Consider the following 13,721-nt stretch of genomic DNA (forward strand, 5'->3'; position numbering starts at 1 on the left):
AGCCTGGCTCCCTCCTAAATCATGTTCCCCTTGAGTGACGCTTCACTCCTCACGGAGCTAAGTCTCCTACCCTTTCAGGTTGTATCTCCCAGGTTGAACTACCAGCTCCTCAGCTGCTACTCAAGAGGCCAGATCCCAGGCACTACAATATACTGTTTTATCCAAGTCTGAAAATGGACTGAGAACCACGTCCTTGTAGAGCATTGGCCAAGAGAAAGAAAGACAAAGGTGGTGAAAGAAACATGAGAAGCGGCAACACTTGAATTCAGTTCAAGTACCTTTTATTTACCAGATACTGTGCTAAATGCTGGGAAAATAACAGTGAACAACACAGACGAGGTCCCCAACATCACAGACCTTGCACAGTAGCCTGGTTAACAGCGCACACAAGAAGTGCAATTACAACGCAGTGAAATAACGTGACTGGGGAGCAGAAAGCCTATGCCATCTCAAAGGATTCCCAGAGGAAACAATTTCTAAGAAGTAGAGGTTATCCAGGTGATAGGTCAGAGCTAGGGAGAAGTTCATGAGGGTGAAGGGGAATGAGGGAAACCTTAGGATCATGGTCAGTGGTCAGACAGAGACTAGCTCCAAAGGTCTAGAATGTTAAAAAAAAAAAAAATGTTTAGTATTGTTGGAGCTCAGGGTGTTGCACAGGGATAGAGAGGGTAATACTTCAAGTCCTAGCATCTCATGACCATTATAAGGCCAAAGACCGCAGCCTAGAATTCTGTCTCTACCCTAAATCCATGGCCCTCACCTTCATCCACTCCATATCCATGTCCAACTTGATTACTGGTTTTACTCTAAATATGTTCTATGACTTTCCACTTCTGTGTCTTTACTCACATGGTTTGCTTCACCCGGGATTCTGTCCCCTTCATATGAACCCCTGTCTAAAGCATGCCCGTCTGCTAAGGCCCATGTAAAAGCTTTCTTCTTAACAAACATACCCTATTGCCCTCACATCTCACTGGTTCAGCCTCCCCTTCCATAAAATTCCTATTTTCTTGTAAGGCACTTATTTCTGTAGTTATTTGTTTGTCTCATCTCCCCTCCTAGACTGTTAAAGATCAAAAACTGATAGACATAAATAATTTGAAATCATTTGTGGTTTCCATGATCTCTTTTCTCTGGGGAACAACAAAGGGGGCAATATTTAACTATAAAAATTATTCAAAAATCAACTACCTAGTGTAGTGAGACAAGACCACTGGGTAAAGTCACAGTTTCAGTCTAAGCTGGCCCAGTGACTGTCTTTGTTGTCTCTCCTTTACCTTCCTCCTCAATCTTTCTGCAAGTGATGGACCATTTCCATCACTTCATGATCCTCGTATCTTCTATTTAATACGATTTCATTCCAGGGCCTCTGGACCACCTGGCCTTGGCATGGAATGCTGATCTCCACATTGGAGATCATTTTGGTTTTGTCAACAGGAAAACAATTTCTTCCACTGTGTTACCCAAAAAGCAAAAAAAAAAAAAAAAAAAAAAAAATTAACAAAACTCAGTATTTCACTCTCACTTGAAGAGCTTTCCATTTTGAATGCCACAGCATTAAAAATTTGCCCTTTATATGATAGATGCTGGCACTCGGAAATAATAAAGAAGGACCCCAGCATGTCTTTCAAGGGCTTTACAGCTTAATGAGTAACAAAGACAATCAGAATGGCCAGATATCAGGCAAAAAGTGGTGTGCTGTTACAGGAGTATGATCTTAGCGCAATTTTAGGATTAGAAAAGCTAAACTGTTACTGGCAAAACCACTGGAAAAATCCAAACTCACATCTAGTTCTAGGTTCTTGACGATCTCCCTCCTCTGTGATGCCACATACTCTGGTTTCAGTAGTACACTGTGCTGAATCATCAATTCAGTTGTGCTAATTCTGAATAAATATATAACATATTAAACAAAAAAGAACATGTGTTCTTCCTTTTTAGGAGATCAAATTAAGCAGGGCTCACATGTTGTAAAGAAGGCCCATTTTTCCACAAGCTGATTCTCCCCCGCAAGGTGTAACTTCTATTCAATAGTAGACTTTCTCCTCAAATATTCTGCCTCTATCATTTGTCAAGGGAAGCTCTCTCCCGCTCTTATTTCAATCATGTGAATTAAACCCTGAGATAAATTTTAAAAAGTTTTTAATGTCAAGAACAGCCTGATAATCTAATGAATGCTTAAAGTAGGCACTCTTCAATATTTTCACTAAGTACAGTAATTCAGTAAACATTTGCTATATCATACTAAGATAAGTCTGTTACACTTAATTTAAAAATCACTAAACTGAGACACAAATGCAATAAAACAGAACCACTAGAAACTAATCTCAATTTAGACACCAGGTGACCTAATCCCCTCTAAGTATTTAACGTTCCTTTCCTTTTAAACTTTTATCAGCTTTCACACTTTTGGAGAGAATATTTGAATTATATTCGTATATACTCTATATATTCCTAATAATTGAGTATGTTTCCAAGGTAGAAATATTACAGGCCAAAAGTCTTCTATCTCTTGGTCTCATGTGAACTGCCATCCAATATCCTGCTATTAATTAGCAAAGACTACTTCATCCAGTTACCTGTGATTCTCTGTTACTATAAAACAAGAAAAAATGCTGTAATCCCATTGAAGCAGTCTCATTTCTCCTCTAAGGGTTGATGCTAAGGGAATTTCTAAGCATATTATTTTCCTGACACTTTATTCTCACACCCAAATGAGCTTATTGACTTTTAAACCAATTTCTAAAGACAGATAAAGGACATTTCTAGACCCTCAAATGATGGTGGAATACCTCCTTCAATCGCCCCTTAAGAAATCTGTTCATAAGGTAAATTAGTTTATTTCATATCTCAAAAAGTTCTTGTATAGGTTTTTGCAAAATAAGTTTGCAAGTAGGACATGACCATTCACGAGAATTCTCTTAGCACACTGACATTTGTACTTTTTAATCCTTTACCCCTATATTGCCCCTCCCCCTTACTCTCTCCCCACTGTTAAACACTAGTTTGTTCTCTATATCTGTGAGTCTGTTTATGTTTTGTTATATTCATCCATTTGTTTTATAGTTTAGATTTCACATATAACATCATGCAGTATTTGTCTTTATCTGTCTGACTTATTTCACGAAGCATAATACCCTCCAAATCCATCTGTGTTGCTGCAAATAGAAAAATTTTGTTCTTTTTTATGGCTGAGCAGTATTCCATTGTATATATGTATATACCACATCTTCTTTATCCACTCATGTAATTGATGGATGTTTTGGTTGCTTCCATACATTGACTATTATAAATAATGCACTATGAACATTGGAGCACATGTATGTTTTCAAATTAGTGTTTTTGTTTTCTTCAGATATATACCCAGGAGTGAAATTGCTGGATCATATGGTAGTTCTATTTTTATTTTTTTGAGAAACCTTAATATTGTTTTCCAGAGGTTGCACCAATTTACATTCCCACCAAGAGTGTAAGAGGGTCCCCTTTTCTCTACATCCTAGTCAATATTTGTTACTTGTGGTCTTTTTGACTATGTTCATTCTGACAGGTATGAGGTGATATCTCATTATGGTTTTGATTTGCATTTCTCTGATGATTAATGATGTTGAGCATCTTTCCATGTGCCTGTTGGCCATCTGTATGTCTTCTTTAAAAAACGTCTATTCAGATCTTCTGCCTTTTCAACTGGGTTGTTTGTTTTTTTGATACTGTGTTGTATGAGCTGTTTGTATATTTTGGGTATTAACCCCTTACTGGTCACATCATTTGCAGATATTTTCTCCCATTCAGTACACTGTCTTTTTGTTTCATCTATGGTTTCCTTTGCTGTGCAAAAGCTTTGAAGTTTAATTAGATCCCATTTGTTTGTTTTTGTTTTTTTTATTTTTTGCCTTAGAAGACAGACCCCAAAAAAATATTGCTATGATTTATGTCAAAGAGTGTTCTGCCTATATTTTCTTCTAAGAGTTTTATGGTTTCCAGTCTTACCTTTAGGTCTTTAATTCCTTTTGAGTTTATTTTTGAATATGGTGTTAGAGAATGTTCTAATTTCATTCTTTTATATGTTGCTGTCCAGTTTTCCCAGAACCACTTATTGAAGATATTGACCTTTCTCCAATGTATATTCTTGCCTCCTTTGTCGTAGATTAATTTACCATAAGTGTGTGGGTATACTTCTGGGCTCTCAATTCTGTTCCATTGATATATGTGCCTGTTTCTGTGCCAATACTACGTTTTGATGACTGTATCTTTGTAGTCTGAATTCAGGGAGTGTGATATATCCAGTTCTGTTTTTCTTTCTTAAGATTATTTGGCTATTCTTTTGTGTTTCCATATAAATTTGTAAATTATTTGATCTCCTCTGTGAAAAATGCCACTAGTATTTTAATAGGGATTGCACTGAGTACTATGGTCATTTTAACAATATCAATTCTTCCAATCCATGAGCACAGAGCATCTTTCCATATGTTTGTGTTGTCTTCAGTTTCTTTCATTAGTGTCTTATAATTTTGCAAGTACAGTTCTTTTACCTCTTTAGTTAGGTTTATTCCTAGGTATTTTATTATTTTTGATGTGATCGTAAATGGGGTTATTTGGTTAATTTCTCTTTCCAATAGTTTGTTGTTAGGGTATAGAAATGCAACAGATTTCTGTATATTAATTTTGAATACTAAAAATTTACTGAACTCATTGATGAACTCCAGAGATTTTTTTAAAGTTATCCTTAGGATTTTCTATGTATAATATCACATCAACTGCAAACAGTTATAGTCCTTTCCAATTTGGATTCCTTTTATTTCGTTTTCTTGTTTGATTGCTGTGGCTAGGACCTCAAATATTATGTTGAATAAAACTGTTGAGAGTGGGCATCTTTGTCTTGTTCCTGATCTTAGATGAAATGCTTTCATACCACTGAGCATGATGTTAGCTGTGGACTTACCATATATAGCCTTTATTATGTTCCTTCTGTATCTACTTTGTGGAGAACTTTTATCGTAAATGGATGATGAATTTTTTCAAAAGCTTTTTCTGCATCTATTGAGATAATCATGATTTTTATTCTTCGAACTATTAATGTAGTTTATCATATTAATTGATTTGTGGATATTGAACCACAAATGTGGTTAATGTAGTGTTGAATTCGAACTGCTAAAATTTTGTTGAGGATATGTGCATCTATGTTTATCAGTATACTGGCCCATAATTTTTTTTTTTTTGTAGTGTCTTTGGTTTTGGCGTCAGGGTGATGTTGGTCTCACACAATGAGTTCAGAAGCATTACTTCCTTCTGAATTTTTTAGAGTATTTTGAGAAGGATGAGTGTTAACTCTTCTCTAAGTGTTTGGCAGAATATACCTGTGAAGCCATCTGGTCCTGGACTTTTGTTTGTAGGGATTTTTAAAAATTACTGATTCAATTTCATTACTGGTAATTGATCTGTTCATATGTTCTATTTCTTCCTGGTTCAGTCTTGGGGACTGTACATTTCTAGGGATTTGTCCACTTCTTCTATGTTGTGTATTTTATTGACATAGTTGTTCAGAGTAATCACTTATGATCTTTTGTATTCCTGTGGTGTCAGTTTCATTTTTTCCTTTTTCCTTTTTGACTTATTGATTTGGGTCATCTCCTTTTTTGTCCTGATGAAGCTGTATAAGGGTTTATCAATTTTGTTTATCTTTTCAAAGAACCAGCTCTTAGTTTCATTTATCTTTATATATATATATATATATATATATATATATATATATATATATATATATTAGTCTCTCTTTCATTTATTTCTGTTCTGATATTTATAATTTCTTTCCTGCTACTAACTTTGGGTTTTGTTTTTCCTTCTTTTTCTAGTTCTTTTAGGTATAAGGTTAGGTTGTTCATTTGAGATTTTTATTTCCTGAGGTAGGCTTGTATTGCCACAAACTTCCCTCTAAGAACTGCTTTTGCTGTGTCCCATAGATTTCAGGTCATTGGGTTTTTGTTTGTTTGTTTGTTTTCATTCGTTTCCAGGTATTTTTGATTTCTTCTTTGATTTCTTCAGTGGCTGTTTAGTAGCATATTGTTTAGCTTCCATGTGTTTATGTTTTTTGAATTTTTTTTCTTGTAGGTGATTTATAGAGTCATAGCTTTGCAGTCAGAAAAGAAGCTTGATATGCTTTCAATGTTCTTTAATTTAATGAGACTTGTTTTATAGCCTAGCATGTGATCTATCCTGGAAAATGCTCCATGTGCACTTGAAAAGAATGTTTATTCTGCTGCTTTTGGATTGCATGCTGTATATATCTATTAATAACTATTAAGTTCATTGGTCTAATGTATTATTTAAGGCCTGTGTTTCCTTACTGATTTTCTGTCTGGATGATCTGTCCATTGATGTAATTGGGATGTTACAGTCCCTTACTATTATTGTGTTACTGTCAATTTCTCCCTTTATGTCTGTTAATGTTTGCTTTATGTATTCAGGTAGTCCTATGTTGCCTGCATATACATTTATAATTGTTACATATTCTTCTTGGATTGATCCTTTAATCATTATGTAACATCCTTCTCAGAGATTAGCTTTTAAATGTTATTTAACTTCCTTATTTCCTTCTTAGAGACTAGTTTTTAAGTGTTATTTAACTTCCTTATTTCCTGTGCTCCTCTCATACCACTTCACATGCCACCACTGAATATAAACATCTCCGTTTATTTCCATATGTTCTCCCTGTCTCCACTTAGAACATGCTTTCATGTTGATCCTCCAAACTCTCTTGAAGCATTATCTCCATTATGAAGATTACTCTCAGGCATCACTAAATGGTTTTAACTATGTCATACATATATATATGGCCTATATATTACAAACATATGTACATATATAAAATGTAACACACTACTGAAGACACATTACCTAAGACATTATAGCATAATTGTTAGTACAATTGTTGTCACAATTAAAAGACTGTATTAATGAGGCATCTTTACAATTCCAGTGACTAGGACAGACCCTAAGATATAGCTAGCACATAACAAATTATTTTTGAAAAAAAAAGTTATGTGTGATGGTCATCCACTTTTTACTCACCAAACCAACATATTTAAAACTAGGACATGTTCCCTTATCTTATCAAGTACTGTCTTAATGCCAACTCTGGGCCCAGCATTATAGAGACATAGGACTTTCAAGAACTAGCTTACTGGTGTGGAGTGGTTAACTAACACAATTAACAATTCAAAGCTAAATGGTGTGCATTCTAAAGTAGCTGTGTCCATTTAATGCCAAATACTGAATTTAAAACATGGTGCTTAACTGTCACCACACCAATATCTTTTCCCAATTTTTTATTTAGTTTTTAGGTTTTTGTTTTGTTTTGTTTTCTTCACCATATAAATACACTGCATCTCTAAGCCATTTCATCCCACATTTGTTGATATGCCAATCTCTAGGCCACACTGTCACGAATGGAATAAATTTTTCCCTGTCTTTATTAGATTTTTGAAAGTGCATCCCTTCTTTCAATGTTTTACCATCTGAGAAATATCCCTTGAATGCAGGCTGAGTGGTTTTAATTTCACCTGACCAAAGGGCAAGAAGAAAATGGCCTCACCAAATCCAAGCTTTTAGATTTATAGGTTAGCATCATTCTTGCTGGTGCTTCTGAACTATAAAAGAGAAATACAATTCTCTCTACAACAATAACTGGTAAACAAAATCATAAATACTCTGCTACATTTTCATTCACAATCTATTGGCCTGTCTACTATTACTAGTAACACTTCTCATATTGATTATTATAGCATTATTTTGGCTGCAGTTAAAACACCACATGGACAGTGAACAGCAGAACCAGGTAAATATGCCATAGATGTTATTATACTATTCCGACAAACACCCTGAATCGAGGTCAAATGGAGAATTGGCTAGCAACAAGAATAAGTTGGCAACAGAACTGCACGGAAGTCCCATTCATCCTCAGCATCCAGCAGGAGACTCTGAGGCCCTTGGGAGAGAATTAGCACTCTTTTCTGGGTTTTGCTGTTGTTGTTTTTATTCTGGTATCTAGATAGTCTATTACATTTTATTTCATGAGAGATCCATGGAAATTAACCTAATTTTTTCCCTAAGACTGTGGGTTCCTCTAAGATCAGGTTCTTGGAATGCAGAGTAATCAATTCACAGTGGATGGTGGGATTTTCAAGGAATAAAAGTCAAGCAATTCCACTTCAGAGAGTGAACAGAGTATCCTGGAGCCAAAGGAAAACTTAACCTTGTGGAAAAGTCAATTATGACTGAGAAAAGAGTTTCCAAAATCAATGCTCTTAAAATCCCCTCTCCCTTCCAAATCTAACAATAATTTTAAAAACCCAAAACAAAAAAGCGGTTCTTTATAAAAACTGAAATGCAAAAAATGTCATCAATTTTGGTCTTTGTTACTGCATTAGCAGAAAGGTTAGAAATATTTAAACTCTGCCTCTTTAATTGGGCAAACACTCTTTGGTCCCTTATAACTGCAATCCAATTGTTCTCTTGAACAATTTGACTTGAGCCAAGAAGACATTTTCATGTTGCCAGATTTGTCAAGGTATATCCATAAATAATAACAGCAGGAAATTAAAGCATTTATAAGAAAGGAAAGTAATGGCTAAATAACCTTTCTGGTTCACTTCCAAACAAGAGCAAAATCAAACCTTTGTAATGATTACAAAGATAAGTAGTAATCTTTACCATGCCTTTAATGCAATGTGGCTGTTCTGTATTTTCCAATGCAGCAATAGTTTGACTACTGTATTCAAATTTCTACAAGAGTACATTGTTGCGCTATATACATCCATGTGTATGTATCTTGTCCCCACATCTAAGTGCCCCCACTGAGAACTGGGTTACCAGGCTTAGGCTTTCTAAGGGCTTTCTGTTTCCATGTGTACCAAAGTATTAATTTGGAAGTATGCCTTGGCCTAAGGTATTTTTCCTCTTTTTTAGATGCTTGAAGCACACTGTACCAGGGCTTAATAGGCTGCTAAATCTGCACTTAACACCCCTCCTCTATTTAACATTCCCCAACATGTAGCATACGACTTCCAATGCTAGAACACCATCCTTCCACTTTCCTCCTAATTACAAATTTCCTGCCCAGCATGTTTCCATTAAGAAAGCTGGAATGATTAAGGTTGAAAACACTATAGAAATAGGTGATCGATAAGAAAGCTATTTTTACTAAAGAAACTTTAGGAAGATGAAGATGTCAATAGAAGATTAAATGTTGAAGCTTAAAATTGATCATAATATATCAATTCTACAAAATTCTTATGTATGTGTTGACCCCTGAAGATCCTAGTACTGTAGACCACAGTAAAAGGGAAGAAGGAGAAAGTAGAAGAGAAAGATCACCAAGGTCTGAAAGAATAATCTGAAGCTTTTTATCTAAATTTGTTCTTCCAAATTCAGAGGAGTAAACACAGTCATGTTCTATGCTGGAAGAGAAAGTGTGTAAATTGTCACTTTCCAAGGGTGACATTAGAGAAGGAAGAAAATTTAACTACTAATTTTTAAATAACTCTAGCCCTATAAATTTGACACTGTAACTTCAATTGTTGAAGCAAATGCTAAGGTATCTGTAAAGATGATCCTTCTATGAGTCATGAGCTGAATCATCCAAGGCTATGGTCATGGCCTCTGAAATGATGAGAGGCCATGTCACACACACAAAAAAAGGCACCTGGTATGAACAGCTTTACAGGATGAAATGGATGTATTTCTACAATAAGAAATCTCACATCTTCTCTCTCTAACCAAGTCCTACAGCAGAGAATGTACACGCACACTCAAGGAAACATTCTCACCTTGACCACTTCTACAGAGGGCACTGTTGGGTTCCCCAATGCGCCTGGAAGAGGCCATACATTTTTCTAGAGTGGAAGCATTACTGCACACTCTTAGCTTTTCAATACATTGACTTAAATAAATCTGGGCCAGTTTTTCAGTCCTTATATGTTATCACTATCCTAAACTCTTAAACAAATGGATTGTATTATACACGCCTAATACAGAGCATACCACGGAGAAAGTTGTTTTTCCTCCTCCTTTTCCTCCTTCTTAGTTTCGTATTATCTAAAACCTGGCAATAAATGAATGGATCCTTGATATCTGAAAGTGAAATGTCTGTAGAATTTCCCACACTGACAAATTCACAAAAAACTTCTCTTATAGAAAAAAAAAAAGAATGCTACTAACTCTTCATCAACTGACTCACTCCAGCGTACCAGCACCTTAGCCTGTAGCAGTCATTTCTACTAGAGATCTTAGGTATATTTTCTCATTTAAGTTTCACAACAATCCTTTGAGACTGATATTATTAGCAGTACTATTTTGACTATTCGAAACTACTTCAAGCAACAGAACTTACGGATGTCTTGTAAAGAGTCAACAAAACATTAAATTTGTGAATGCTGACGGTCCATTATATCAAGGAGAATATGAGAAGATGGTGCTGGTGTTGATTTCCCTTCCAATCAGCAGCAGAATCTGTCCCCAGAACTGGCTGCCTACCTTCCTTGGCCCTCTGTGCCGTGGATGCTGGTGTGCTCTGGGCACAGTACACCTCCCGGGTCTGGATCCCACCTCCACAAACAGGTCCCGTCATATGCCAGTGGGGGTCTTGCTGCTCGAGGAGGAGAGAGACTTGGCATTCTTTCCATTCAGAGGTCCTCCAGGAATATCTGTTTGGTTTGTTTAAAAGAAGAAGAAGAAGTAAGGAAAATACAATATTCTACAGGAAACTTAAGTCATCAACATCAAATGTAGGTAATCGTCTCTCTTTCTAGTACCAAATCTTTGCCTATGGATAAAGACGTTTACCAGCTTTGAATACTAAATCCCTTTTATTTCCTACAGCAAAATCACAGCAGCCTATCATGCTTATAGTACAGGCCCAGAGGAGCGAAGGAAGGAAATATGGATAAACAGTGGAAATGCCTCAGCCTCAAAGCTCTAAGAGAGTACAGAATCAAGGGAAGGAGCTGGAAACCAGTTGAGCCTAATACATAGCAGGTAAGCTTGTCATGGGGTTTCATTTTACAAACCTCTAGATGACTCTGTGTGAAAGTTGGCCTTTCTTTTTTAATTAGTAGGCCAGTGTATGAATGTCTGAACATATTAGTTTAAATGGACAGAGATTACCTCCAATTTTTCAACCTTCTTGATAGAGGTACTTCTATCAGTTTGACTCCACTAAGATAAGGGTATACATATTAAAAATGAGTTCACAATGTGCCACTATATTTAATTGACAATTACTTTTTTTTCTTACATAAACAGACATGCCATGGTTATACTGATTTAGAATATGTCTTCCAGGTTTACAACTGGTTGAGATACCCACTGATAGACACACACACGCACACACACAAATAAAAGGAAAAAACACAGTGAAGTTTGTACATAACTTACAGAAAACACAACCACCATAACAACACTACACTCATACCTGGAGAATGATTTCAGACAGAATTTCCTTTTGTGGCTTATTACAGCATTCCTCAAGCCCACAGCATTAACATAACCCTACAGCACTCCCATAAATACCAGAAGACTCACTAGCTTCTAAACAGTAAATCAAACCTAAGAACATTCTCATATCCGCTGTCCCATTTCAGATTTAAGGAAAGTTTTCTCAGTTATGTGATTGTTTAAAAGAAAAAGTAGCAATAAAAATAAACATGTGTCACTAAGGTCCTGGCCTTACAGAAACCAGAGTAAAAATGAAATCAAGTAACAGACAGCAAAATCAGGAAGCAAATCTCTAAGAAAACTAAGAGTGAGCAAAGCCTCTCACAATGAGTGTCATCATTCTAAAAAGCTTGAAAGCTGAGGATCAACAGTCTTGTGAAAAGTCCATTGTAGAAGAAGAATTTGGACAATCCTGTGGGGTTTGTTGTAATAATTCTTCTCCCTCTGCCTCACTATTTGATCTTCACAGGGTTTTCCAAGTGAAAATCAGTCACCGGGCTGGGCAAGAGTCTGAAATGTAGAGTTCAGGTCCTGTTTATTACTAGGGGAATATAGACAATAATGTGTTTCTAATTCCTGGGCATGAGATCGAGAAAAGTCCAGGTCTTCCCAGAGACGGTCCTTCTCCAGAGGTGATGCTCCAAAGCCCTTTCTCCTCACTAGACAGAGTTGTCTCCCTTGGCTTCATGGTGACCCAGGCAGAAGGCTTGTCTCTTGTGTCTCTGAGTCTCAGGGTACAGGTAGCTCGTTTGTCTCTGGACTCCAGGGCAAGGCACAGTGAGGTAGGGGTGGGATATCGGATGGTTATCACATTCTCATTTCAAACCCTCTTCCTCCAATGATTCCCTAAAAGAAGAGCTCTCTGTCTATTAAGGAGGTCAGATATAGCCCTGACTCCAAGGCTCCTATGATATAGTGAGCACATAAGGTAGGCAAAAAGGGGCAGTGCGGTACAGACAGCAAGCATGCTTTCGAGTCAAACCGACGTGGTCTGAATCTGAGCCTTGCCACTTACTAGGCATGTGACTTTCACTGAGTTCTATTTTGTAAAATAGGGATAATAATACCAAATGTGAATCAAGGAGTATAATAAATGTTCAATAAATGTTCATTCCTTTTTTTCTTGTGTCCTTCTACACCTGCCTTTTGTCCCCTGCTGATACAGAAAACACACACACACACACACACACCCAACACTGTACTTATAAGAACTTAATTGATTTCATCCAAAGTCCTAATATTAAGGATCCAGGAATGCAATGGTCTAACTTCCAAGAACCTAAGTTCAGCAAAGAGCATAAAAGAAACTTAGAGAGTTTAGAATTATAGCAAGTCACAGTAATCAGTTCACTTGTTTGAAAGGAATGGGCCATGCTGTATAAATTGCTTTTTCAATTAATTTATCATGACCCTATAAGAATTAGCAATGGAGGAATTTGAGAAGTCATTATGGAGAAAAATGAAAAGGAAAATTTAATAACTATATCTATCTATCTATCTATATATATATATATATAGTCTTATATATAATGTAACAAAAACCCTGTTGCTAGCTCATTAACCAAAAACACCCAAATTCTATTCATTGGCAAACAACGAATTCTCTAAAGATAAAGAAGACATTTATCACTACTGCTATTGTTTACTACCTCAGAGAAAATACCAACCCAGAAAGAGGCAAAGGAAAAAACACACCAGTGAAGGGCTTCTAAATTCCTTTTTAAAATGCAGGTCCTTTCATAGTCTGTCTTTTTTTTCTTTATTTTTTTTCAAATGCACTATCTATGTTTAATCAAAATCACCCAGAAGCCATGAAAACTGAACAGTCTGAATTCCACCAACCTGGGAAAGTGTCTCTAGGATCTGACAGAATAAGAAATCAAAGGAGACCGCTCAGCTAAACGTTGCTTGTTATCTCCTTTAGTAGTCATTACAGGGATAGTTCTCCAGGCTCTGGACAACTTGGCTTTCTGACTGCCAGGGGCATCCTCTTTAATGGCTAAGTCCACGTCAAAGATCAGGCCTTTCCACCCACTCTCTCTCAACTCTGATGCCTTTCAACCCAGCCTCACTTTGTCCTTCTGCTTTGGAGGGAAACGGGGGGCATTTCAAAGGCCAGCGCCCTGCCTTTTGTGGGTGAGCAGCATTCTGAAACCAAGTGTAGAAATGCCTCAAGTAAATGGCCATGACATGAAAACAATTAGTTGATCCTCATAGCCCCTTACGAACGTGAC

General features: G+C 36.5%; 1 protein-coding gene across 1 annotated transcript in view; it reads right to left on the reverse strand.

Moving 5' to 3' along the window:
* THSD7B (thrombospondin type 1 domain containing 7B) overlaps positions 1-13,721 on the reverse strand; it is a gene marked incomplete at both ends in the record, with an annotated part of 764,094 nt that overhangs the window by 519,702 nt on the left and 230,671 nt on the right. Inside the window, one exon of the mRNA XM_082658783.1 lies at positions 10,528-10,697. Coding sequence (XP_082514909.1) covers positions 10,528-10,697 — 170 coding nt within the window. The remainder of the gene's footprint in view (positions 1-10,527; positions 10,698-13,721) is intronic.

This window comes from Grampus griseus, assembly GCF_964374135.1.
Source record: "Grampus griseus genome assembly, chromosome: 7".
In the NCBI taxonomy this organism is placed as follows: domain Eukaryota; kingdom Metazoa; phylum Chordata; class Mammalia; order Artiodactyla; family Delphinidae; genus Grampus; species Grampus griseus.